The 27072-nt window shown below is 42.7% G+C and overlaps 1 protein-coding gene across 1 annotated transcript in view; it reads left to right on the forward strand.

Moving 5' to 3' along the window:
• abcf2a (ATP-binding cassette, sub-family F (GCN20), member 2a) overlaps positions 1-26049 on the forward strand; it is a 39104-nt gene extending 13055 nt beyond the window's left edge. The window contains exons 3-15 of the mRNA XM_072569641.1: positions 195-407; positions 820-1002; positions 3906-4077; positions 4710-4805; positions 5731-5833; positions 7075-7170; positions 8468-8587; positions 10248-10337; positions 10513-10623; positions 14250-14312; positions 18105-18233; positions 19931-20134; positions 23162-26049. Of these exons, the coding sequence (XP_072425742.1) occupies positions 195-407; positions 820-1002; positions 3906-4077; positions 4710-4805; positions 5731-5833; positions 7075-7170; positions 8468-8587; positions 10248-10337; positions 10513-10623; positions 14250-14312; positions 18105-18233; positions 19931-20134; positions 23162-23299 (1718 nt within the window). The 3' untranslated portion in view covers positions 23300-26049. The remainder of the gene's footprint in view (positions 1-194; positions 408-819; positions 1003-3905; positions 4078-4709; positions 4806-5730; positions 5834-7074; positions 7171-8467; positions 8588-10247; positions 10338-10512; positions 10624-14249; positions 14313-18104; positions 18234-19930; positions 20135-23161) is intronic.
• The last annotated feature ends 1023 nt before the right edge of the window (positions 26050-27072 follow it).

Genomic DNA, 27072 nt, shown 5'->3' on the forward strand with positions numbered 1-27072 from the left:
TGGGATACTGTGCATACATTAGAAAAAAACTTGGTATGATTCCGGGAACAGAGAGACTTGATTAACAATGTGCTATCCCAGGTTGTAACAATCTCATGCCATGTGCTTTGGTGTCTTCTCAGCCAGACCTGGCTTTCGTTACCACTTTGACATACCCCGGTATTGTGATATGATTTTTATTCCTCCTTCCACAGGAGTGGCACAAATTACCAATGAGCTTGATGATTTTGAGTTGAAGAAAGCAGCAGCACGAGCAGTCACAGGGGTACTGGCCTCGCACCCTAATAGCACGGATGTTCACATCATTAACCTGTCACTCACTTTCCATGGACAGGAGTTACTGAGCGACACAAAGCTTGAGCTAAATTCTGGCCGGCGTTATGGGCTGATTGGTCTCAATGGAACTGGTAAGGTCACACACTCAATGAGCAAAGACAGATACCTTGAAATTCTTGTAGTTTAAAACTCTGTAATATTATGAAAGTTGACAGCTGCTGCCTATTGTTTTATACAGTGTCTTTTCCTTGACTATGCGAATGATTACCTTTCGCAGCGGGAGCATGATAAATCTGAAAATCAGCAGTAACATACTGTTGGCCTTTGTGAAGGGCCACTTGCTGGTTGGACTAGAACACATGAAGCATGTGGCATTCTGGCCAATGAGTCTGGAATTTAGAAAGGGTCTTTTCCAGATCATTATATTGGTGTCCTTGGCTATCTTGGTAATAGTTGGATTTTCTGAGTTGTCCTAGAGTCTAAGGGATGGAACTCACAGTTTTTCTGGATTTCAGTCACTAATTTATATCTTCCCCTCTTCAGGGAAATCCATGCTGCTATCTGCTCTGGGCCATCGGGAGTTACCAATTCCAGAGCACATTGACATTTACCATCTTACACGGGAGATGCCACCCAGTGACAAAACACCACTCGAATGTGTGATTGAGGTGGATAATGAACGTATTGAGCTGGAGAAAGAAGCAGAGCGTCTGGCCCATGAAGACTGTAACTATCCATTTTACTTTGTTTTTCCATTAGGGGTCTGCTCACTCAGTTTATCCCATTATAGCTTTAGTGGCTAGAAATCTAACCATTTATTGCTCATGTATGTTCAAATATTTTGGCTCAACAGCATTGTGTTGTAGATAATTCTACAGGTTTACCACCCTCTGTGAAGAAATTTTTCCTCATCTTGGTCTTTCTTTGTGACTGTGACCATTGTTCTGGACCCTCTAGCATCCAATCTACCCAACTCCTTTGAGTTTTAAGCATTTCAAGTAGATGTTCTCTATCCAGCTAATGGAGGCTCAGTCAATCTGGTTTCTCCTTGTTTGTCAAACCTGCCATCCCAGGAATTGGTCTGATGATTCTTTGCTGCCTTTCCTCTGTGGGAGGTATATATCCTGGGTAAGGAGACCACAACTATAGACTGTACTGAGGTGTGGTCTTCCCAAGGCCATGTACGAGTACAGAAAGACATTCTTGCTTTTGTATTCAAACCCTTTTGGAATGAAGACCAACATGCCATTTGTCTCCCTAACTATTTGCTGAACCTGCATTTTTACTTTGAATGATTGGTGAACAAAAGTCCCTTTGTTTATCAGCATTTACTTGTTTAAATAATACCTTGCCATTATGTTTTTCCTCTTCAAGTAGACAACTTTGCTGTGATCCACATTGTATTGCATCTGCTATGCATTTGCCCACTCACCTCAACTTGTCTAAAATGCCTTGAAGGCTCTTCATATGCTCTTCACCTGTCACTCTTTGTATCTATCAAAGCAGAAGGAACCTTGGATTTTATGGTTCATCTAAATGCTGGCAGTATCACACGGAATTACATAGGAACATAAGGAATAGGAGCAGAAGTAGGCCATTCAGCCCCTCAAACCCGAGACTATCACCATTCAACAAGATCATGACTGATTTGCCCTCCAATCCTTTTGTGCCAGTTCAGTCATAGCTCTCAACTTCCTGATATTTCAAAAATATATCTGAAGACCTCATCCTTAAATACTTTGTAATCTAGCCTTCACCATCCCTTGGTTCAAAGATCCCAGGCATTTACTACCTTCTGGGAGAGGAAAGTCATTTGCTTCTCATTTTTAAAAAAATTAATTTCCCCAACTTTAATGATCCCCTACGAATGGAAAAATCTGTATTGACCCTGTCAGACCCCTCTCGGAATCTTGTTTGTTTCAAACATATAACCTCTCATTCTTCTAAATGCTAATGAATAAAGGCATAATCTGTTAAGCCATTTTTAATAAATTAATCCCTAAATCCCAACAATCAACCTAGAGGGTCTCTTTTGAACTTGGCCCAATTCCAGTAGGTCCTTTCTCAATATGGGGGCCAAAGTTGAAACCAGTAGAATGAGAGCAATTAGAATGAGAGCAGGGTTGTAATCTCAGAATCGCAGAGTTAGAGTCGTAGAGAGGTACAGCATGGAAACAGACCTTTTGGTCTGATTCATCCATGCTGACCAGATATCCTAACCTAATCTAATCCCATTTGCCAGCACTTGGCTCATATCCCTCTAAACACTTCCTATTCATATACCCATCCAGATGCCTTTTAAATGCTGTAATTATACCAGCCTCCACCAGTTTTTCTGGCAGCTCATTCCATACCCAAGTCACACTGTGTATGAAAATGTTGCCCCTTAGGTCCCTTTTATATCTTTCCCCTCTCAGCCTAAACCTATGCCCTCTAGTTCTGGACTTCTCCACCCCAGGGAAAAGATCTTGTCTATTTACCCTATCCCTGCCCCTCATGATTTTATAAACCTCTATAAGGTCACCCTTTAGCATCTGACGCTCCAGGGAATATAGCTCCAGCCTACTCAACCTCTCCCAATAGCTCAAATCCTCAAACCCTGGCAACATCCTTGTAAGTCTTTTCTGAACCCTTTCAAGTTTCACAACATCCTTCTGATAGGAAGGAGACCAGAATTGCACACAATATTCCAAAAGTGGCCTAACCAATGTCCTGTACAGCCACAACATGACCTCCCAACTCCTATACTCAATGCTCTGACCAATAAACGCCACCTTCACTATCCTATCTACTTGTGACTCTACTTTCAAGGAGCTATGAACCTGCACTCCAAGGTCTTTTTGTTCAGCAACACTCCCCAGGACCTTACCATTAAGTGTAGAAGTCCTGCTAACATTTGCTTTTCCAAAATGCAGCACCACGCATTTATCTAAATTAAAATCCATCTGCCAGTCCTCAGCCCATTGGCCCATTTGATCAAGAATTCTTACGGTGCAGAAGGAGACTAACTGGCCCATTATGCCTGTGCTGGCTTTTCAAACTAGTTTTGTTAGCTACTATCAATCTCCTTTATCCCCATACTCATTGTACACACTCGCTGTTTAGATAACCATCCAATACCCTCTTGAATGCCTCAACTGAACGTTCCTCACAGTACATTCTAAACCCTAATGACATGTGAAGATTTTTTTTTTGTCTTGTCATCCTTGCATATTTCAAACGTCATTTTAAATCCATGCCCTTTTGTTCTTCCTGTGAGTTGGAACAACTTCTCCTCACTATACATCTTCCTCTAGCCTAAAGAATGTCTGTTGACCTTCACTGATTAATGTGATTGTGGGGCAATGGCTAATTGTTACTTCATTGCTGGACTGTGTTGGTATTCTTTGCACTGTCCATGCAGTGTTTGGTCTCTAATGGACCTGCTGTATATACAGAGTATAGCTAAGTGTGAACTTTGCTGTGTTCAAGTTCTTGCTAGCTACTCCAACATGTGAAGAATGGTTGATTGATTGTAAATGTGGTTGGTGTGCATAGTGACCAGCACAAACTGTGCTATTGTACCCAGTTGTATTTGATCTTCAGCTCTATTTTTTTCTCTCTCTCTTATCTCCCACCCCCTCCCCCAGCGGAGTGTGAGAAACTTCTGCAGATCTATGACCGTTTGGAGGAATTGGATGCAGACAAGGCAGAAATGCGAGCATCCCGGATTCTCCATGGGTTAGGGTTTTCACCAGCCATGCAGCGGAAGATGATGAAGGATTTTAGTGGAGGCTGGAGGATGAGAGTGGCCCTTGCAAGGTAACCAAGCATGAGATGGTGCTGCAGGGAAGGCAAGAGCTCTTCATGTAATCTCAGGATGAGCTGGTTTTCCCCCTTCTTTGCTGTTGGTTCTTTCTTTTGTTTTCTCGCTCGTTGTCATTGCACCTATTGGATTTAGCAGCGAAGTCCGGATTCCCAGTCTGCTTCCTGATTTATTTTCTCGTCTCTCAGCCCCATTGGGCTAGTTACGCATCACTTTGTGTTGAGTTTGGATCATGCTCTGTAGAAATTGAGCTTTTGCTTGGGATAATTCCGGGTTTGTTCTGCATCTCCAATTCTAGCATCCTGTATCATGAGCTCCTTTTTAATTCATTATCCACAAATTCTAATAATGTAAATTATGATTCTCTAGTTTTTATTAAATTTTATTCCAGTAACTAAATATGAATTTAGTTAGTATATACAAGTATGACCAGTGCTGATTGACTTGGGTAGATCATTGCTGGCATCAAACGTCTGAACCTCTCTGTCAGCTTCCCCCCCTAGCAGAAAAGTCTGGTACTGCAGCAAAATTCCTATAGATAAGAAATATTCAAAGTTGTTATTGCAGTTGAGCTCCATTTATGTCTGGCTGTTTGTGATTGCTATGGTTTCTCTTTTTTTTTCCCTAGAGCATTATTTATCAAACCCTTCATGCTTTTGTTAGATGAGCCGACAAATCACCTCGATTTGGATGCCTGTGTGTGGCTGGAAGAAGAATTGAAATCGTAAGTGTCTCTTTATCTGGCTGTGCTGTTGCAGGGAATTTGCTGCCCACAGGCTTGTAGCGATTACACAGTGCTGCAGTGATGGATTGACATTTGGGGTTGTATACGCAAGAATCCTTTGGTGTATATCAGGACTAGTGCGGGTTAATCTTCATCCAGGCTGTAGCGGCACCTTTAGGTGTGTGCTAATTTTGATACTATGTCTTATGCACTTGTATGATGTCGGTGAATATGCTTCATATGGGTATGTTAACTTGGAATCATGGTTTCAGCACAGGAAATCTGATCTGTGCCAGCTGACGGAAGCACAATTTTGATCAGTGAAGAAACAGTCATTAGTCCCAGGGAATGCAAACACTCCTATTCTTCCTGTTCTACTGGAGGAGCATGAATTGTGGGAACTTGACTACTCTGAAGCATTAGTCAATAATTTTTCCTACAGCCCACTGGAAATTCTTTCTTTGGAAAGGTGTGTTTAGGTGTCCAAGGCAGTTGGACTTGTGGAATGTGGGCCTGGGCATGTTGTTGTAAGTGTTTGACACTTCCCCTAACAAAAATGAACATTTTTATTCAATAGTGCTGCACCTCCTGTTGTACAATCTGTTTTTATTCTTGCCTCCTTTTGAGCACAGTAGGGTTGGATTCTAATTGGCTTTTTGAATATTGTGATTATTGATCGGAGGGCTGAGACTTTGGGGATTTTATCTACCCGGTGTCAATGTCTGATCCCAGGCTAGGTAGTTACTGGGTAAAATACAAAAGGAGAACATTTTATTAATTCTTTGCAATTGCATTGAAGTCTGGTGATAAATTTATTCAGTTAGATCATCTGAATACCAGGGCTGCTGGGAGTACTGAAAATATGTTTCAAAATTTCACCTTTAATAAAATTTTGATTTGCTATGTTTTTTGCTCCTTCCACCAGATTCTCCCGGATCCTTGTCCTTGTATCTCATTCCCAGGATTTCTTGAATGGAGTTTGCAACAATATCATTCATATGCACAACCGCAAACTGAAGTATTACACAGTGAGTATTCAGACATGAAATTAAATTGAACCAGAAAATGCTGAAATGGGAAATAAGGCTGTGTCAGGCCTGTAGGTGGCTCTGTTCTGAGATTTGGGTTTACATATGTTGCTAAATCTGTGTAGATAGATCCTTATTCTGTACCTACCATAGTCCCCACCAAACACTCCTAAGACAGGTACAGCACAGTGTTGAGGGAGGTTTACTTTCAGTTTAACGGAATAGAGGCAGCATTGCTCTGTGTCTAATCCCAAACTGACCTGTGTTTTCCCCAGAAATTGCTCACCTTGTGTAAAATTTCACAACAAATGCCAGTCTTCTGATAACAGGAACAGAAATTGCTTGAAAAGCTTGGCCCTCCTCCGTAATGGCTGGTGGTTCTAACTGCCCAGAATGAAGTTGCAGGTTGGACAGCAGCATCATGCCAGGACTGAAATCAGGACACTACAAATGCAGTGTGAAATACACAGCTAGCTGGCATGAATACAGATCAGTTTCCGAGCTAAAAGTCGGAATGCACAAATGAGTAACTATTTAGCCTTGTACGCGCTCCGTTTTCCTGTTAATCCAAGATGCGTTGGAAATAAGTCAGGTCTGAGATAGAGAGTCGAGAGCCATTCCTGATGAAGGGCTTTTGCCTGAAACGTCCTGCTTGGATGCTGCCTGACCTGCTGTGCTTTTCCAGCACCACTCTAAACTTGACTCTGGTCTCCAGCATCTGCAGTCCTCGCTTTCACCCTCTGAGATAGAGAGACAAAGCTTTAAGATTTTAAGAGCATTGACCCTTTTTTTTTAACCATTTGTGCCAATAGATTTCTGATCTGCTGTGGTTGCCTGAAATAAATGTTAGCCTGGATTATTGTCCAATATTTAGAGCAGTTTGTGAAGCCCTGGCTGTCTGACTGTGAGGTGAGAGTGATACCCAATGAAGCACAAAAAAGATTAAAGTCAGAAATGTTTGTTTATTCTCATCCCCAGTTGGTAGTAGTAATGCATTGAATTGTATGGTACAGATACATCCATGTAAAATGATGACACCATGATATCCTGAGAAGGATTCTTCACAGGTCAGAATTTTACATTAATGTAATAAACATGTAGATAAAATTGATATCCTGTGCCTCAACCTTCACTTTCTGGATCTCTGTGAAGAAAAATAATTCTGGTGTATTAGTAAGACCAATGTTAGCATCTAGGGCACTATGAAACCGCATTGGAGTCACTTGTGGCTTGTGTTCCAGGGTAACTATGACCAATATGTGAAGACCAGGCTGGAACTGGAGGAGAACCAAATGAAGCGGTTCACCTGGGAACAAGATCAGATTACACACATGAAGGTAAGTACATGGATGAGAGTGGCTGGGAATGTTGAAGGACATTCGGTACAGAGAAGATGGAGTCACTTTCAGATAGAATTCCCCTCACCTGACTAGTTAGCTGACTAGGACCCATTGAGAAAAGCTTGGTTAGGTTACAACCCAAAGGTCAGCCAGTCAGCCCAACCAGACTCTGGTGTTTAAGTCTTCATGTGAACAGTATCCAAATTTCATGTACTTGCCCTTCAACCACCTATCTCACTTGCTCTAATCAGTCTTTCAATTGAATTCCACAACTTCACAACCCTTTGACATTCGATTAAACGAGGGCCTGTGGAGGCAACAGGCGTGACATCCGAGGGCCTATGACAGCACTGAGACTCGAGGTTTTGGAGAGGGAGGCCTACTTACATTACAGAAATACGGGGCTACCTCACGGAGACAAGACCTTTTTAGATGTGGATGCTTCCTGCTTTCTTACCTGTTCTTTTGTATTTCCTTTTTTATTTCTGGTTTTTGTATCTTAAGATTGTTTTTTAATTTGGGTTTTTGTACCTAAGGTGGTGCCGTGATTGGAGACTTTGTCAGTTTTTCACTGTACACCTGTACTTCTGAACTTGAGAACACGGGATAATGAAGTCTAATTCTAAATACAAGATGTTTAGGTCAATGTTTTCTCAGTCATGACCACATAATAATATGATAGGGCATATAAATCATTCTATGTCCTCCTAATTTAAATTTGTTCCTTAAGCACCTTGTCATGCTCTCAAAACAATTTTTGAAAATTCATGAGACATGAGTATCATCAGATTGGGCAGAATTTACTACTCATTCTGAATTACCAGAGTGCTTTTAAGAGGCAATCAACTTGCTGCGAGCTGAAGTCATATTAGGACAGCTGATCCCTTTTCCTAAGGGACATTGGTGGACTAGCTGGGTTTTTACAATTAACAGTGGTTACATATCAGTTATTTACCATGTATCTGCAAACCTTTTACATTACCTGCATTACATTAGCCTGCCTTTTTTATTCTAGGGTTTCATTGAATTTAAATGTTTCCATATGCTGTGGTGGGATACAAGCCCATGTCCCAAAATGTTAGCCAGGGATTCTGGATTACTAGTCCAGTGACATTACTCCTACACCCTCGCCTTCCCATCGTCTCATAATTTAACAAATCTTTCTCCCCTCAACTTGACTCCTAGGTCAAGTTTTAGATCTCTGGTCTAACTGGGAAAGAAAGGTTTGTTGCCCATTGTATTCTCAATAAGTTTGTTGCTTGCTATCCTCACCTTGCTTTGTTGTCTTCCCCAGAACTACATTGCCCGCTTTGGACATGGCAGTGCCAAGTTAGCTCGACAAGCTCAGAGTAAAGAGAAGACACTGCAGAAGATGATGGCCTCTGGGCTCACAGAGAAAGTCGTCAGTGACAAGGTTTGCACAATGCGTGTACGCACTGTAAGCATGGCTAAAAACCTGTGGTGATAGTTTTGTGGCATTGGAACATTGATGGACCGTAACAGCAGCAATTTCATAAGTGGAGATTTTCTCTTCTAATTCTTGTTGTGTATTGCTCCACCAACCTGATATTTTTCACTTTTAAAAATCTCAAACTTTGTATCCTTGCATTTTGTGACTTCTCAACCTCCCTCGCTTTGAAGTAGCATTTCTTGCAAGGGGTTTGGGTCTTTCCACCTTATCGCAAGCAATTTGTACACTTACAGAATGCAGGATTCTGATATCCTCACTGAGTATGGTCAGGCCTCCACGGATTGTGCAGTTGCTTGATTGCCATGTTTAAGCGCAGTTGGGTAAAAGCACCTCCTGCTGTTAGAACAGGGTATCGGTAAGTGTCCTTGTCCATTACCTACCGTGACTGAGCAATTAATCAAGGACAGGACGGAGTGGCTGTTTCTTATTTTGGACTTTTGATTCAGTGACACATTGAGGCGAAATGGCTGATTAGGCATTAACTATTTTTTTAAAGTTCTATGCTTGTGTGTCTGTTTTTGGGTTTGCAATGAGGTCATGGCTTAATGGTAATGTTAGCAGTCTAGTAAATCCAGAGTGCTCTGGGAATGCTAAAATTTAAATTAATAAGTTTGATTAACTCAAAAGTTGAAGCTCACTCAGTCTGACATCAAGACCAATATTGATAGATTTTATGGTACAAGTTACATCAAAAGCTATGGAGGTAATATGGGAAAGAGGTAGATAATTAGTAACAATCTAGAGTGGCAGTGTAGGCTGCAGGGGAGTAAATACCCTACTGCTATGTTTTTCATATCAGTAATAATGATCATGAAGCTATTGTTGCAAAATGCCATCTGGTCCAATAATATCCTTTTAGGGAAAGACATCTATCCGTGGTTGATCTGGCCGACACGTAACTCCAGACCGAATGTATGGTGTTTCACTTGACTGTCCTCGATGGAAATTAGAGTTGCTCAAAGTGCGTCAAAGAATCAAAAGGATCTCTCAATATTTTTAATATGCAGTGACTCCAGTTTTTTATTCAATTCATTCATAGGATGTGGGTGTCACCAGCTGGCCCAGCCATTGATTACCCTTGAACCGAGTGGCTAGCTAGACTCTCGGAACTGCTGGGTCAACTGCTATGTGTCTGATGTTACATGTAGGCCAGACCTGATATAGATGACAGATTTCCTTCCATAAACAACATTAGTGAACCAGATTTTTACAATAATTGACAGTGGTTAAATGGTCACCATTAGACTAGTTTTTAATTAAATTTTTCCTCCTGTCGTAGTGAGATTTAAAACTATGTCTCCAGAACATTAGTCTGGATTACTTATTGTAATAACATTGCCACTATGCCACAGCTTCCCCTATGGAGGAAAAAAATCTTTCTTTAAAAGTACTGCTTCATGTTGTGTGAATACATGTTATTTCATTCTCTCTCAGGTGGTTGATGGGTGTTTGATGTTTGGAAATGGTGCTGGGTCAGCGCAATCTGTACGCCCACCCACCCCACCCACCTTGTCTCCCTTCTGGCAAAAGCTATAGGATGAGTCTACTATGGCATTTCTTCCAGTTCTAATGTTCTAATCCATTATCTGTATTTTCTTTGCAGACGTTGTCATTCTGCTTCCCCTCCTGTGGGAAGATTCCTCCTCCTGTTATCATGGTACAGAATGTAAGCTTCAAGTACACTAAGGATGGGGTAAGTCATTGAGGAAGGGCTGCTGCTGTGTAGGCAGTGAGCAATGGAGTCTGGGTGCATTCTTTTGAGCTTGGGGTAAAATCTTGGAGGCTGGCGACAAAGGAGGGATGAGGGGACGGAGATTAGAATTTTGAAAGAAGTGGGAATTCTGATTATTGTCTAATTTCTTTTCCAGCCGTTGATCTATCAAAATTTGGAGTTTGGTATTGATTTGGACACCAGGGTGGCCCTGGTTGGGCCAAATGGAGCTGGAAAGTCTACATTACTGAAACTACTGGCAGGTGATGTGAGTATCATGTGGGAACCAATGTGAGGCTATGTGGAAACTTGACGTGGTGTTTGTCTTTTGTCATCTTTCTCACTGACTGTGGGTAGAGGTGTTCCTCTTGTATCTGTGTTTGTTGCAGATTTATCAGTAGATGCTAATCCCTGTGATAGCTCACCAGATCCATCGTTATACCTTATAATTGTTAGGATTTAGGGTAAGAAAATCTGTCATCTATGTCAGGTCTGGCCTACATTTAACACCAGACACATAGCAACGTGATTGACCCAGCAGTTCCGAGAGTTAAGTGCAAAGTTCCTGTCAAATATGACTACGACTTAAATATCAGGCAGTAGGGAAACCCCCTCGGCCCTCAATTAAACTTTGGCCGTTAATTCCAATATCAGCTTTGAAAAACTAATGAGCAGGTTGGAATAGGCTGTGGAGAACACTGACTGTTCCCATTCCAGGTTTTCAATGTTGTGGATAAAGCAGGAACAGGTACAGACTCTGATATGAAAGGGAAAAAGCGCAAAGAACTGCAGATGCTAGACACCAGAAATTGCTGGGAAAATGCAGGAGATCTGACAGCATCTGTGAAAAGAAATCAGAGTTAACGTGACCCTTCATTTAATGTCCGGGTGACTCATCGGAGCTGATTATAGCAAGGAAAATGTTGGCACATATGCTGAAGACCGGGAGTGGGACAAGTAAAGCATAGGTAGAAATGAAGCCAGAGAGAGAACAACAGGTGGACAGACAAAGGAATGGATAAAGGTTAGCATGGGCTAATTGGGACCATTGGAAGCTGTCAATGCGATTGTGGTAGCACCCCTTGTGATGACAAGGGCTGGGAGGGTTGGGGTAACCTGGAGGTGTGTCTGGGGCCTTGGGTAATGAAGTTGGGGGGAGAAGTAAACATTGCATGGGGAGGTGTCATGGCTTGTGGGGAGGAGTAGACCAAAGTGTTCCAGAGGGAACCATGCCTGAAACAGGCTGACAAGGGATGGGAGGGGAATATGTGTCTAGAGGTGGCAGCAATGGCGATACATAGTCCTTATGATGCAGATGCTGGTGGGAGAGTAGATGAGGACCAGGAGACCCAACTACTTTTGTGGAAAGGAAGAGTGGGCAGGGGTGAGGGCCAAAGTGCAGGAGATGGATCAGACATGGCTGAAGGCCCTATCAACCAGGGTAGTGGAGAATCCTCAGTTAAAGAAAACCGTGGATGTTTTGGAGGCCCCCTTGTTGATGTTGGTATCATCAGAACAGATGCAATGGAAATGGAGGAATTGTACAATAGAATGGAGTCTTTAAAGGAAGCTGGATGTATCGTCAAAGTAACTGTGGGAGTCAGGGAGTTTATGGTGGATATTGATGGCCAGCCTATCCCAAGAAATGGGAACAGATATCTAGGAAGGGAGTGGAGGAGTCAGAGATGGAGCAGCTGAAGTTGAAAGCAGGGTGGAAATTGGAAGCAAGACAGATAAATCTATTTCAATTCCAGACAAGAGAGAGGAGCAGCACCGATGATGTACTGGAGAAAGAGTTGAGCGGGTGCCAGAGTAGGACTGGAACAAGGAATGTTCCACGTGTCCCACAAAGAACAGGCCTACATCGGGCCCATGTGGGTACCCATGGCCACACCTTTCCCCTGAAGAAAGTGGAATATTTAAAGAAGTTGTTCAAAGTGAGAATGAGCTTGACCAGGTTGTGGATGGTGCTGGTGGTTGAAGACTGTTCAGGCCATTTTTCCAGGAAGTAACAGAGAGCTCTGATTTATCTTGGGCGTGTAAAGGAATTGCCCGTCCACAGTGAAGAGGAGGGGGCTGGAGCCCATGACCTGGAAATGCTGAAACTGATGTAAAGCAACACAGGAATTGCAGGTGTAAGTGGGAAGGGGCTGGACAAGGGGTGGAAAATCGAGTCGAGTTAGCAAGAGATGAGTCCTGTCAGGGAGGAGAGCACAGAAATAATGGGTCAGCCCATTCAATTCCGTTTGTGGAACTTGGAAAGGAGGTAGAAGTGTGCTGTGCGAGGTTGGGACACGATGAACTTGGGAGGGTCTTGGGGAGTGACCACCAGATGAAATGAGAATTGTAATTGATGCTCCATGTTGGGGTCTTGGTTCAGGGAGAGATAGGAGGAAACATCCGCAAGCTGACACTTAGCTTTTGCAATGTAGAGGTCAGTATCCAGACAACAGCATCATGCTTTGTCGTCAGGCCTGTTTACAAAGTTGGATCCGAGATCGTGGAGTGCTGTCAGTTCAAAGGGAGATAGGTTGGAACGGGTAAAGGGGAGAAATTGAGGTGACCAGTGGTCATGTCTACTATTCTCTGAACAGGTAGAGTTCAGGTAAAAGGCCAGAGGGAGGGGTCCAAGTGGAGGAAGTGTTGGAGATTGTTGAAAGGATCTTTGGTTGAGGGAGAGGACATCTTTTCCACAAAAGGGTGTGGGGCAAAAATGATGGGAGAAGAGTTCGACATCATGTCATTCCTGACATCCATCGAGATGGGGGTGTGTACAGAACATTTAGCATTAGTGAGCAGAACATCAGAGGGATTGTAAATATTCAACAGAAGGGGTTGAGAGGGGGATGGACTCAGAGGCTGAGGGAGGGGAGCAAGGTTTTAGAAGGTATGAGTTGGATGATCAGCCATAATCATATTGAATGGTAGAACAGGCTTGCAGGGCTGAATGGCCCACTGCTATTTTCTAAGTTTCCATTTTAAAAAGTCCTGAAAACAGAAAGGTTCTATTGATTATTGCAAAACCAATATTGTACAAAAGCTGACCTCTGTCCAATTCCAAAATTAGAATTTGGCTAATTGGACATGCCCAGTTTGTCACAGAAATAAACTTACTGACGGGGTATTGGCAAGTTCCACTGACTGATAGAAATTGTTATTTCTTTAGTTCTGTAACACCTGTTGAAAGGAAATAGCCACTTCAGAGACACTGCTGGGGGACAAAATGTCAACTAGTGAATGAAAGACACTATAGGTATGCAAACAGGCCTCTTTCAGCAGCAAAAAAACCTGAAACAACTCCACTCCTGTTCTGCAGAAAACTATTCCCTCCCCCATTTTCTCCCATCTCTCTTTATATCCTTAATACCCTTGTCTGTGTGTATGTTTCTGTATGGAAGTTTTAAAAAAAAAAAATTTTAGGTTACAGATTAGCAATTCAACTTATCTTTTTGTTGTCACTGTTAAAAACAGTTTGATTGCAAATGTTAGTTATTTTCTTGTTAATGATAAAAACCTGGCCTGGAAATTCTTTTAACCTGAATTGAACACTTGGGTAAAACTGAGAAATTCACTAGTTTAATCAAATTTTCATGTTTCTGTCAACTCCAGAATAGTGGGCCTTGATTTCCAGCTTACTGCCCAGTGACCCATGACCACCAGCCTCTGGTTAACTCTGGCTGATCTCAGACTCAGTAATTGTTGTGGATGAATATGCTCCACCTCTTGGAGCTCAGCAGGCATGAACCCAGCTACGTCAGGAAGAATAAGTTTCCCCGTTCAGCTTATAATGTTGTTTTAATTTGCTGACACCTGGTAGTGTAATAATATTGACTGTACCTGCTGCAATCTTGATTCTGCACTGAATTTTTTGTCTCAACATGTTCCTTTATGTAGCTCTTGCCTTGTGACGGAATGGTTCGAAAACACTCACATGTCAAGATTGGACGATACCACCAGGTAACTTTTATTTCCTCTTCCCTTCTCCAGTTTCCCTCTATCAACACTGGGACTAGGCAAGCAGGTCGCCATTAAGCTGGTGGATAATAAGTGTGGCATTGTCCTGTGTCTCCCACTTCATTGGAACAAATGTAAAATAAGTGCACTCACTGACCTGAGGGATATACCTGATGAATATTAAACAAATGTTTGCCCTTCCTTTAGAGATTAATTTATCTCTAAATTTGGGTTTGTAACTGTCTGGCACCAGCAGCAGCACAAGAGGTTATTTGGCCCATCGGGTATATTCTGGCTCTTAGAGGATTGATGAGGGCAGAGTAGTAGATGTGATCTATATGGACTTCAGTAAGGCGTTCGACAAGGTTCTCCATGGGAGACTGATCAGCAAGGTTAGATCTCGTGGAATACAGGGAGAACTAGCCATTTGGATACAGAACTGGCTCAAAGGTAGAAGACAGAGGGTGGTGATGGAGGGTTGTTTTTCAGACTGGAGGCCTGTGACCAGTGGAGTGCTCCAAGGATCGGTGCTGGGTCCTCTACTTTTTGTCATTTTAAAAAAAAAAGGTTTGGATGCGAGCATAAGAGGTACAGTTAGTAAGTTTGCAGACGACACCAAAATTGGAGGTGTAGTGGACAGTGAAAAGAGTTACTTCAGATTACAACAGGATCTGGACCAGATGGGCCAATGGGCTGAGAAGTAGCAGATGGAGTTTATTTCAGACAAATGTGAGATGCTGCATTTTGGGAAAGCAAATCTTAGCAGGACTTTTACACTTAATGGTAAGATCCTAGGGAGTGTTGCTGAACAAAGAGACCTTGAAGTGGAGGTTCATAGCTCCTTGAAAGTGGAGTTGCAGGTAGATAGGATAGTGAAGAAGGCGTTTGGTATGCTTTCTTTTATTGGTCAGAGTACTGAGTACAGGAGGCTGAGGGGTGACCTTATAGAGGTTTACAAAATAATGAGGGGCATGGATAGGATAAATAGACAAAGTCTTCTCCCTGGGGTCGGGGAGTCCAGAACTAGAGGGCATAGGTTTAGGGTTAGAGGGGAAAGATATAAAAGAGACCTAAGGGGCAATGTTTTCATGCAGAGGCTGGTACGTGTATGGAATGAGCTGCCAGAGGAAGTGGTGGAGGCTGGTACAATTGCAACATTTAAGAGGCATTTGGATGGGTATATGAATAGGAAGGGTTTGGAGGGATATGGTCCGGGTGCTGGCAGGTGGGACTAGATTGGGTTGGGATATCTGGTCGGCATGGACGGGTTGGACCGAAGGGTCTGTTTCCATGCTGTACATCTCTGACTATCTAAAGCTGGTAATACTGCATTGCTCTACCTCCAGGATTCTCTACCTGCTGAGTCTGACCAGATACATCAAGATTTCAGCATGCGTAATAAATGTTCCTCTGCATATGAATTAAACTAAAATACTAAACATCTTCAGCGCAATTGCTTATCTGACATGACCAATAAATGAAACAAAGTCCCAAGAGTTGCCTGGTTGGTTTGTTGAGGCAGTAGTTTCTTGCTATTTGATTATCTGATGGGCTCCTTTTGTTTATATGTGCCCAGTCCAGTGTGGTGACTGGTTTGTTGAGGTAGTTTCATGTCTGCCAAGTGGCACAGGGGACAGACTGCCTTGGTATCTGCAAATGTAACACTCTTGAAGAAAGGAGTGAAACCAAAAGCACAAAATTATAGGCTAGTTAGTCTGAAGTGTGTCATTGAGAAATGCTAGGATCAATTCTTAAGGTGGGAACAGCAGGACATGCAGAAAATCAGAATGCAAAAAAGTAGATTTGAGGTGTTTTTATGAAAAGAAAGAAAAGGGCTATTGAGTAAGAAGTAGCATTAGTGTAGACAGATGATTGGTTAGCTGGAGGAAACATTATGGGAATAAATGGATTGTTCTTGGGTAAACAAGCTGTCACTAGTTATGGTACCACCGCATCTGCTCTCTGGCGGACCAATTCCACTGTAGAACATTCCAGATGGCTGCCTCCTTCAAAGACTGCAATTTCGCCCCCCCCACCATGTGGTCCAGCGCATCTCCTTCACTTCCTGCAACTCTGCCTTGGAACCCCATCCCTCTAATCATAACATGGACAGTCTCACCACCCCCCCCAACCCCCGCCTTCTACCTCACCAACCTGCAGATACAACGCATCATTCCCGCAATTTCCGCCACCTACAAACAAACTCCACCACCAGAAATTGATTTCCTTCCCCACCCCTATCTGCATTCCGCAGAGACCACTCCCTCTGCAACTCTCTTGTCAGATCCATGCCCCCACCACCAGCCCCCTCCTGGCACCTTTCCCTGCTACTGTAAGAAGTGTAAAACCTTCACTTACACCTCCCCCTCCTCACCTCCGTCCAAAGGATCCTTCAACATCCAGCAGAAATTCTCCTGTACTTGCACATACGTCATCCGTTGTATCTGTTGCACCTGATGTGGTCTCTTCTACAATGGGGAGACAGGATGTTTGTGAGGCTGGCGCAGATTCTTTCTATTAGCAGTCCTTCAGGATCAAGTATAATTTATTTCCATTCCACTTTACACTTACCAACTGTCTCAGGACCCAATTTGTGATCTGCAGACTCTGCCATGTGGGGAATGTGGTATGTGAAGGGTCAAGCAGGTAAAGCACTTGGAGATTTGTGTGTACCCTCCAGAGTTTTACTCTCACTGGGAGAAATGTTTCTTGTGAATTCCTGATTGGATTCAGAGATTTGGACGTTCTCTGTCCCACAACAAGCATGTCTGCCCCATTGAAATCTCTTCAATTGTTATAATAATTGTTGGGAATAATAAAACAATTGGGTCTCCTCTTGAGTCTCTCCTGATAGTTGTAACCATCTATAAGGCGGATTCTGACCTAGTAGCTTTGGAGATTTTGAAAGATCATCGACCTGAAATATTAATTTTCTCTTTTCACAAAAGCTGCCTGATCTACTGAGTATTATCAGCAGTTTCTCTTTCGATTTTTGCCTTTTAAAGCTACTAAATTCCAGAGTCATTACAGAATAAACATAGGTTTTAAATAGACAGGTGTAGCTTTGCCTTAAGGTGAAATCACTTTGCTTCCTGTAAGTTGTTTTCATGTTGCTATTTTGGGTTGAGGCAATGAGTGATTTGGGCTGTGAGACATTGACAGTAGGTTTGGGTCAGGTATGTTTAATAATGGGTTCCTTCTGAGAGCACGTGAATCACCTTCCAGGTGGTTCCTTCACCCACAGGATGGATATTAGATATTATACACGCTCATAACTTGGGAGGGTCCTAGCTCATGGTGGGGGCGGAGGGGAGAACAGAATTTCAGGTTCACACAGACTGTTGGAGACATGGTCACAATTCTGCTGAGCATTGGCTATTGTTCCAGTGACTCTTCCAGTGACTCTTCCAGTGACTCTTCCAGTGACTCTTCCAGTGACTCTTCCAGTGACTCTTCCAGTGACTCTTCCAGTGACTCTTCCAGTGACTCTTCCAGTGACTCTTCCAGCACTGTTCCACTGTGAAAGAACGAAGACGACCAACTGAAGCAGCTGCTGTTGTATTTGGCTTTGTCATCAGGAACGTGGAACAGAGCACAGAAGTCTCTCTGTATATTGGAGCGAGTGTCAGACCCAGTGTATGTGGGAAATAAAAACAGTCTCTTTGTACATTGAAGTGTACAGCAGTGCACGTGTATCATGCATTAACACAGAAGAATGTGAGACTCGAGGGATTCCCTTTCTCAGGATTTCTGCTCTCTCTGATATGTTGTACCATCTCCCTCTCTATCCTGTAGCACTTGCAAGACCAGTTAGAGCTGGACCTGTCTCCATTAGAGTACATGATGAAATGCTATCCAGAGATCAAGGAGAAGGAGGAAATGAGGAAGATTATTGGGCGTTACGGGCTCTCTGGAAAACAGCAGGTAGGTGTGCTGTGCAGGTCAGTCCTGGGGACGTTAGGGAGTTTGTCATGGATCCTGGGGGTTGATGGGTATTTTTTGGGGTTGGAGATGGAAGTGCTGGATATGTCTGCTTGCATTTGACATCGGTAAAGTCTAAATCTATTCTCCAGAGATTTAACTTCCCCTTCAAACAACAGCTTTCAATTTGAGTAATCTGGAGTGATACCTTGTACAAAGCAAGATGGCTGTGGTAGTTGGAGTTCTTCAGGGATGTGTCCTTGTTCCAATCATCTTCAGTGGCTTCATCAATGATCTCTATTCATTGTAAGTTTAAAAGTGGGGATGTTCGCTGGTGATTGCGTAATGTTCACCATATGTGACTCCTTCCAAACCCACAACTAGTTCCATCTAGAAAGATAAGGGCAACAGAAAAATCATCTGCAAGTTTCCTCCAAGCCACTCACCGTCTCGGCTTGGAAATTTATCACTGTTCCTTCAGTATCACTGGGTCAAAATTTTGGAACATTCTCCCACGCGGCATTAGGGGGTTTACCTACACCACATGGATTGCAGCAGCACACACTCTAGCAACTAGGGACAGGCAATAAATGCTGACCCAGCCAGTGGCTCCTGCATCCCATCAATGTACAAGGAAAAGACACACCTGCTTTAAAGCAGCTGTTTCCTTTTGAGGGTTTTATGAGGGATTGCATGTTGTGTGGGGATAAATGGAAAGGGGGATGAGAAGGCTTAATCTGAATTGAATTTCTCTGGCTTACTGGCTTCCGACAGCATAATAATAAATCAGCATATCTGCACCTGCTCTATGACGGCGTGTTTAATTTGTGCCATTCTCCTGCCTTCTCCCTGTAACCATGGATACTGTTCCTTCTCAGTAACAGCTCTGTGATTCTAATTCCCTTTTAAAAGCCTTGATTGAACCTACATGCCAGACCTTAACCATCACTGTGTGACAAAGCTTTTCTTTGTGCCATTTTTGCCAATTAGTTTATATTTGTACCTTCTTGTTCTGGATTCATCCACTGGTGGGAACACATACTCCTTGCTACTCTGCCCAGACTCCTTTGAAAGCCTCTATCAAATTTCCTCCAAATGTTTGTTTCTGTTTGGAGAGCAGGCTTAGATTGTCCACATTCTTGGGAAACCTTTCTGCACTGTCCAATGCCACCTTATCCTTTTTAATTTTAAGCTTGTTTTTCAAAGTGATGGTGGGAGTCTCACTGAGCTACCAACTTCCTGCTGTCTCCAGGTTGTTCACCTTTCTATTAGAGAAATTGAATTTATTTTTGGAGGAGGATGGAGTAAGTATGCATGTGTGGTGAGTAGTGGGGTTGTGGTGCACACGGTTAGGACTGAGGGAGTCAGGAACACTTTTGTATACCATACTGAGGGTTCCTGACCATTGGTGATACAGGTCTTTCACTCCCGCCATTACATAGCTGGTGAATCTCCATCCTGGCAAATGCAATTCAGATAGGGTCGTTCTGGTACTTTGTGCCCTAATACATTTGTGGTATTGCTTTACCTTGACCAGTATTTTGCATTTGATGTGGCACAGGAAATCATTAATTATAAGAACTGGATATTTATCATGCGGGTGCAGAATTGGTTTAAGAGAATTCCTTGTTGGGATTAGGGAAGCTGAACCCAATGTGTGCCGTTCTCTGTGGAGAGCACTGACGGTGTTTGTATTCCAGGTAAGCCCAATCCGGAATCTTTCTGATGGACAGAAATGCCGCGTATGCTTTGCCTGGTTGGCTTGGCAAACGCCACACATGCTTTTCCTTGATGAACCTACAAACCATCTGGATATTGAGACCATTGATGCCCTGGCTGATGCCATCAATGAGTTTGAGGGTGGAATGATGCTCGTCAGCCATGATTTCAGGCTCATTCAACAGGTAAATGGCACATCGAATGGTGCTTTATTCTCTCTCTTCTACTTGAAAGGTTGGCACCTTTGGGTTATGGGTAAGATTTGAGAGGTGGAATGTTTGGTCTGTCTTCCATTCAAATGGAATGTGGCCTTTAATGCAAAAGGTATCTCGTATAAAAGTAGGTATATCGTTCTATGTCTGTATGGGCCTGTGTGAAGTCCTGTCTCATACTATGTATAGTTTTGCCTCCTTACTTGAGGAGGGACAGACTTCCATTAGGTCAGTTTGGAAGGTTTACCTGACTCCTCCTTGGGATGAAAGGACTTAAAATTCTCTTAGTGTTTGGAAGAATAAGTAGTGATCGCTTTGTGTAAGATTCTGAAAGGACTGGATAGGGTGAATGTGGAGAAGATGTTTTCCCTTGTGCTGCTGTGTAGAACTAGGGGGCACAGTTTAAAACCAGGGGATTGCGGAGTATTTCTGTTTGACAGTGCTTAATTTGTGGAATTGTCTTCCCCAAAGAGCAGTGGAGGCTTTGTCACTGAACACATTCCGGGCCGGGTTAGTTTTTTGATTGAGGCGGTCAAGGGAAGGGGGACTGAAAGTCGAGCTGAGGCTGCAATTAGATTAGCCATGATCTGACTGAATGGTGTTTGCCTGCTCCTAATTCTTGCCTCAGGTGTTGAGATTGTGTTGAAAACCACTGGTGTAAAGTGGAAAGATTCTTGGTAATGTGGATGTGCAGAGGGATCTTGGGAGTCCATGTACGTAGATCCCTGAAAGTTGCCACCCAGGTTGATAGTGCTGCATACGGTGTGTTAGGTTTCATCGGTAGAGGGAGTGTGTTCCGGAGCCATAATGTCGTGTTGCAACTATACAAAATACTAGTGCGGCCACACTTGGAATATTATGTACAGTTCTGGTAGCTCCGTTACAGGAATTATGTGGGAGCATTGGAAAAGGTGCAGAGGTGATTTACCAGGATGTTGCCTGGTCTGGAGGGAAGGTCTTATGAAGAAAGGCTGAGAGACTTGGGTCTGTTCTCATTGGACAGAAGAAGGCTAAGAGGGGATTTGATAGAGACATACAAGATGATCAGAGGATTAGGTAGGGTAGACAGTGAAAGTCTTTTCCCTAGAATGATGACATCAGCTTGTATGAGTGGGCATAACTACAAATTGAGGGGCGATAGATTTAAGGCAGAGGTCAGAGGCTGGATCTTTACTTAGAGTAGTAAGGGTATGGAATGCCCTTCCTGCTAACATAGTTAACTCAGTCACAGTAGGGAGATTTAAACAATCCTTGGATAAGCACATGGATGATGATGATGGGATAGTGTAGGGGGATGGGTTTAGATTAGTTTGCAGGTCGGTACAACATCGAGAGCCGAAGGGCCTGTTCTGCACTGTATTGTTCTGTGTTCTATATCCATTCGCATAAATAAGTAGCTTTATTTATGTAGCTACATTAATGTAATAACGCCCTGCATGATCCTATATATTAATGTTTATAAAACTACTCATTGGTAATGAGTTTTGTCATAGTATTACTGATCAGAGTTCACAGTAGGTACCTGGCTGTGCACGTCTGCATTGGAGATGGCACAGAGTAGAGCCATAATGTGTAATAAGAAAAGTTAGAGTTGCGTGAGCAGGGTTTAAAGGTTGAAAGTGATAGCACTGTGGAACAGTGGGTTGAGGGCAGATTTGATAAGATGTACAAGGTGGATGCGATTGGTAATGGTTGGGATTTGCCAAGGATTATGGAAGTGATGGATGCACAACTGGCTTTGATGGTAAGAAGCAGAAGATAATAGTGAAAGGATGCTTGTCCAGCTGGAAGCCTGTGACTAGTGGTTATAGTTATTAACTATATCAATGATTTGGATGAGAATGTACAAGGCACGATTAGTAAGTTTGCTGATGACACTAAAATAGGAGGTATCGTGGATAGTGAGGGAGGTTCTCAGAAATTGGAGAAGTGGGCTGAGAAATGACAAATGGAGTTTAATATAGATCAGTGTGAGATCTTCTATTTTGGAAGTCAAACCAAGGTAGAAGTTTCAGGGTGAATAGTAGGGCCTTAAGGAGTGTAGTCTAACAAAGGGACTTTGGAGTTCAGGTTCACAGTTCTCTGCAAGTGGAGTCACAGGTAGACAGCAGTAAAGAAGGCTTTTGGAACACTGGCCTTCGCTCAGGGCATTGAGTATAGAAGTTAGGAAGTTATGTTACAGTTGTACAGGGTGTTGGTGAAGCTGCACTGAGCATTGTGTTCAGTTTTGGTCACCTTGCTAACATAGGAAGGATATTATTAAACTAGAAAGAGTGCAGAAGAAATTTACAAGGATGTTGCCTGGACTCAATGGTCTGAGTTATAGGGAGAAGTTGAATAAGCTAGCACATTTTTCTTTAGAGTGTAGGAGACGAAAGGGGGTATCTTACAGAAGTGTATAAGATCATGAGAGTCATGGATCCTAAAAGGATGCACTCAGTCTTTTGCATGGGATTGGGGAATTGAGGGCTAGGAGGCACCAGTTTAAGGTAAAAGGGAACCTGAGGGGCAACTTTTTTTACACAGGGTGGTATGCAGAGGACGTGGTTGAGGTGGGTACATTAACAATGTTTAAAAGACATTTGGACAAATACGTGGATAGGAAAGGTTTAGAAGGATATGGGCCCAACGCAAGGAAATGAGGCTAGCGTGGATGGACATTTTGGTTGGCATGGACCAATTTGGGCCAAAGAGCCTGTCTGTTGCTGTAGGAGTCTATGAACCTATGCATACAAACGACTTATATTAAAAGGAAATTGATTAGGCATTTAAGCGAAGTAAACTTTGCAGGACTACGACTATGTAGTGGGGGAATAGAATGAACTGAACTGCTTTATGGTGGCCAGCAAACTGAGACTGCATGTGTTAAATTTGTATAGTGTATGGAGTTACTGGCATGAGCTGTATTTACCTGTAAATGAATTACCTTTTTCTTCTCTCAACTATTTGCTTTAGTTTGTCCATGACTTTTTGGCTGCTAAATTTTGACTTTGTTTTCAGGTTGCTCAGGAGATCTGGGTGTGTGAGAAGCAGACTATCACCAAGTGGCAAGGGGACATCTTGTCTTACAAGGAACATTTGAAGTCAAAGATGCTTGGTGACAACCCTCAGAACAGCAAGAAGACTCCCAGTGTCTGAAGTATTCTTAATAACTTGGCATCATTGTTAGGAGAAATTCTAAGAACGTTACAGATCATCCTTTTAGAATCCAGGCGGCTCAACACAGCAGTATGGGTGTGGCTGAGTTTTAAGCATGCTGGATAATTTAAAAATCAAATTCAAAAATAAATTGCTGTTCACATATTAGGTTCCTGATCCTTGAGGCTGTAGTTTTCACCTGATTGGGAATAGCAGGTAGGCGTTTTTAAAACTAAAACACAGCCCAATGCTTGCTGCCATCCTCCAGCTAAATATTGAGGAATTTGTCATCTTGGAGCTTACTCTGATGAGTTAGGTGCTGCCAATGTCATCCTTTTGTCTTGCTGCAACAGCACCGCCTTTACAAAACTCGATTCTGTGTAGAAAATCTGACCCGCCTGAAATAACTGGTCCTGCATGAGCCGTCATCCTCTGCTCCACTACTGGAGTTTTGCCCATAGCCATAACCAAGCCTGTCTCCAGGCCTGCTCCCATTCATTAAAGGTTACCAGAAGTGCTGTAAGCTGAGATGTGAATGCTGGGCTACTTTGTGTTCTTCTCATAACCTTGTAGTCTCTTCAGGACTTGGTAACCAAACAGAGTTGCAGTAGTTTGCCAAGAAACACAGCACCTCTTCCCTGTGCTGGGTCCACAGCTCTTTGCATATGCCATAGGAGCCCAGGTGGGGAGCTGTGCTTACTCAAATCTCTGCTGTAGGGGTTGATTTAGGGTCTTGTGTATGTTTTGAAGAGGACAGCTGCTCTGTGCGGCAAATGCATAATGTTAACCCACATTTCCCATTTACTTGTATTTTTATGCTCTATTTTCCTTGTTCAAATTGCAAGTCATTCTAAACTTTATCCATCTACAGATGATAGTACTGGTGGTCAGCTCTGATTAAAGCCTAGACTAATGTTATAAATATTGCTAATTTTTGCATTGATACTTGCTGTGTTGTTGGAAAGCCATCAACAGCTTGAATGTAAGGCTTCAGAGAGAAGGTTTAGGAAAGAACCTGGATGGAACTCTGATTATTTATTTTGTGTATTATGCACTGAGAGCCTTCACTGTACATAATCCTGGCCTCTATGGCTGACACTGAAGTGCTGTTACTGTGTAACCTTCCAATGGTGAATCTGTTGTCTGTCTTTACTCTGCTCATCCTTTCATTGCAACATGTGAAGCTGTAAGTTGTTTCAAAGGCTTGCAGGGTTCAGATCCAAAATACACTGTGTCCCTGAAGAGATTATTGATGTTTGCAGGATTCCTTCCATTTTCACAAGGGAGTTGTCGAATTGATTCAGTAACTTGGTGTCACCTTTTGGAGATGCTGGTGTTGGACTGGGGTATACAAAGTTAGAAATCACACAACACCAGGTTATGGTCCAAGAGGTTTATTTGGAAGCACTAGCTTTCAGAGCACTGCTCCTTCATCAGGTGATTCAGAGCTAGTGCTTCCAAATAAACCTATTGGACTATAACCTTGTTGATGTGTGATTTCTAACTTTGATGTCACCTGTTAGAGAACCACAATACTTCGGCACTTGGCTTGATGCTGGCAGTACGCTCTGTTCAGTGTGGATTTTCTCAATTCTATGGATGCTGGCCTGTTGCAGTATGTGAGGTCCCATCCCATTTACTAATGAGGGTGAGCTACCAGCCTAGTATGCAGCAGTTGTTTAAGTGCAAGACTCCACCTGCACTGCCTCTAAAGCTGCTCCAGGCTGGGCAGCAGAGGGATCTTGGTGATGTGCATGTTTCCAGTTTGTGATACCATTGAGAGATTATGATCTCCCATGGCCGATTGGAATAAGAATAGAGAAGGTGGAAGTGTGGGGGTGTCTCATGGGTTATTCTGAATAAGAGACTGATTTTACTTACTTTTCCCCTTGTTAGATGTTGCATGTAGCATTCACACCTCCTCCGATGCTTTTTAAAAATATAAACAGTGATCCACTTTAGCTCAGATGCATGAGCAACATTTCTGAGTGCACAGTGTGCTGCAGGAGAAGTGGGTGGTGGTTATGAAACCCATCTCTCCATCTTGAATTTCAAAGTTTGTTTCAAAAGTATGGAAATTTCTTCAGTTGTAAGAGTGGAGTTTCCTCATTATTCATTTTAAAAGGTGCTACTATGACCATATTTCCTTAAAATGTACATTCAGTGATTGAGAATGTTTCAAATGCTTTTCTTTACCTGGCAGGTGCTTTGGAATCTTGAAGTTTGATTGTCACCTTTATGGTCAGTGAATCTTTCTGTCTAGTTTCTCTTCCCATCTCTGTATACATGCTCACACACGGTGGTCCACAGGGTACCATTCTGCTTTTCTTCCTCTTCCTACCTGATCCCAACTTGCGCTTTAACCCCCTAGTTGTAGAGGGTGGGGCAGCATTCCCTATAGTCAGATGCAATGCACCCTGCAATTACTCCTACCATTGACACATCAGTACTGTACTCCAGTGTTATTGGCAGATCTGTGCCCCTAGTGATACACTTTAATTGATAGACCTGTTTGGAAGGAGAGAATTATATTTGGTAGATGTGGACATAGCATATCAACTTTTTTTTTCTGGAATTGCTTGGTTTCTTTGCAATGTAATAATTCATTGAATCTCATTTTGAAAAGTAAATTGCAACTTTTGAATCCCTGAAAGTAAAATGCAACTGATCATCTGGAGACAGAGACTGCAGATTGTTTGGTTCAATGTTATATTTGAGGGAAAATAAAGTTTACTGGAAAGTGTTTCTAATTTTAGTTCATCGTGTGGCTTTTTAAAAATTGTTTACAGGAATTTGTGGGACTGGCTGCAAGTTATGGCTACCAAATCCAATTCTCTGTGTGAAGTGAGTAATTTTTAGTGTGATCAATAAGTTGACAGCAAGATATCAAATTGTAGCAATGGAAAGAATTGGTCTGAAAGAGACAGTAACACGATTCATTGCCCAATTTTAAATGACTTTTTCAAAGGATCTGGGTGCCTTGCTTGGCCAGAATTGATTATTTGTCCCTAATATCTGTGGAGAAGGTGGTGGTGCTGCTGCAATCCATTTCCAATAGATGCACCTACATTTAGGCAGGGTATTCCAAGATTTTAACCTATTGACTCTGAGGGAATGTTGATGAATTTCCAAGTCAGGATGGTGAGTGGTTTGGAGGAGAACTTGCAGATGGTGATGTTCCTAGGTGTCTGCTGTCCTTGTCCTTCTAGATGGAAGTAATTGTGAGTTTAGATGATCCTGTCCCAGGAGCCTTGGTTAATTTCTGCAGTGCATCTAAACACTGCTCTTACTGAGTGTTGGTGAAGGGAGTTAAAGTTGAAGATGTGATGCCAATTAAGTGTGCTGCATTGCCCTGGATGGTGTCAAGCCTATGTGTTGTTGGAGCTGCACCCATCTGGTCAATCCATCTCAAATCTATTGTAGCTGTAACCAGTCCTGTGTAGCTTCATGTGGTTTATAGCCAAGTGTGCAAGCTAAGATTACAGAGGTTCACTTCGATTCTAAATATTATGTATAAACTTATAACTGCATGTGTTACAGGTACAGAATTGAATCTTTATTTAGAATTACGTGTGGTCTAATTATTTTGCATTTGTCCCGGGAAGGCAGTGGCATTGTGGTAATGTCACTAGGTGAGTAGTCTAGAGCCCCCAGGATAATGTTCTAGGGACATGGGTTCAATTCTCTCAAGGAAGAAAAGTCTGTTATGGATGCCTGATCTGGCCTACATGTGAGTTCAGACCCATTGCAATGAGTGTGACTTAATTGCCCCC

This window comes from Chiloscyllium punctatum, chromosome 5 (genome assembly GCF_047496795.1).
Source record: "Chiloscyllium punctatum isolate Juve2018m chromosome 5, sChiPun1.3, whole genome shotgun sequence".
NCBI classification, from domain to species: domain Eukaryota; kingdom Metazoa; phylum Chordata; class Chondrichthyes; order Orectolobiformes; family Hemiscylliidae; genus Chiloscyllium; species Chiloscyllium punctatum.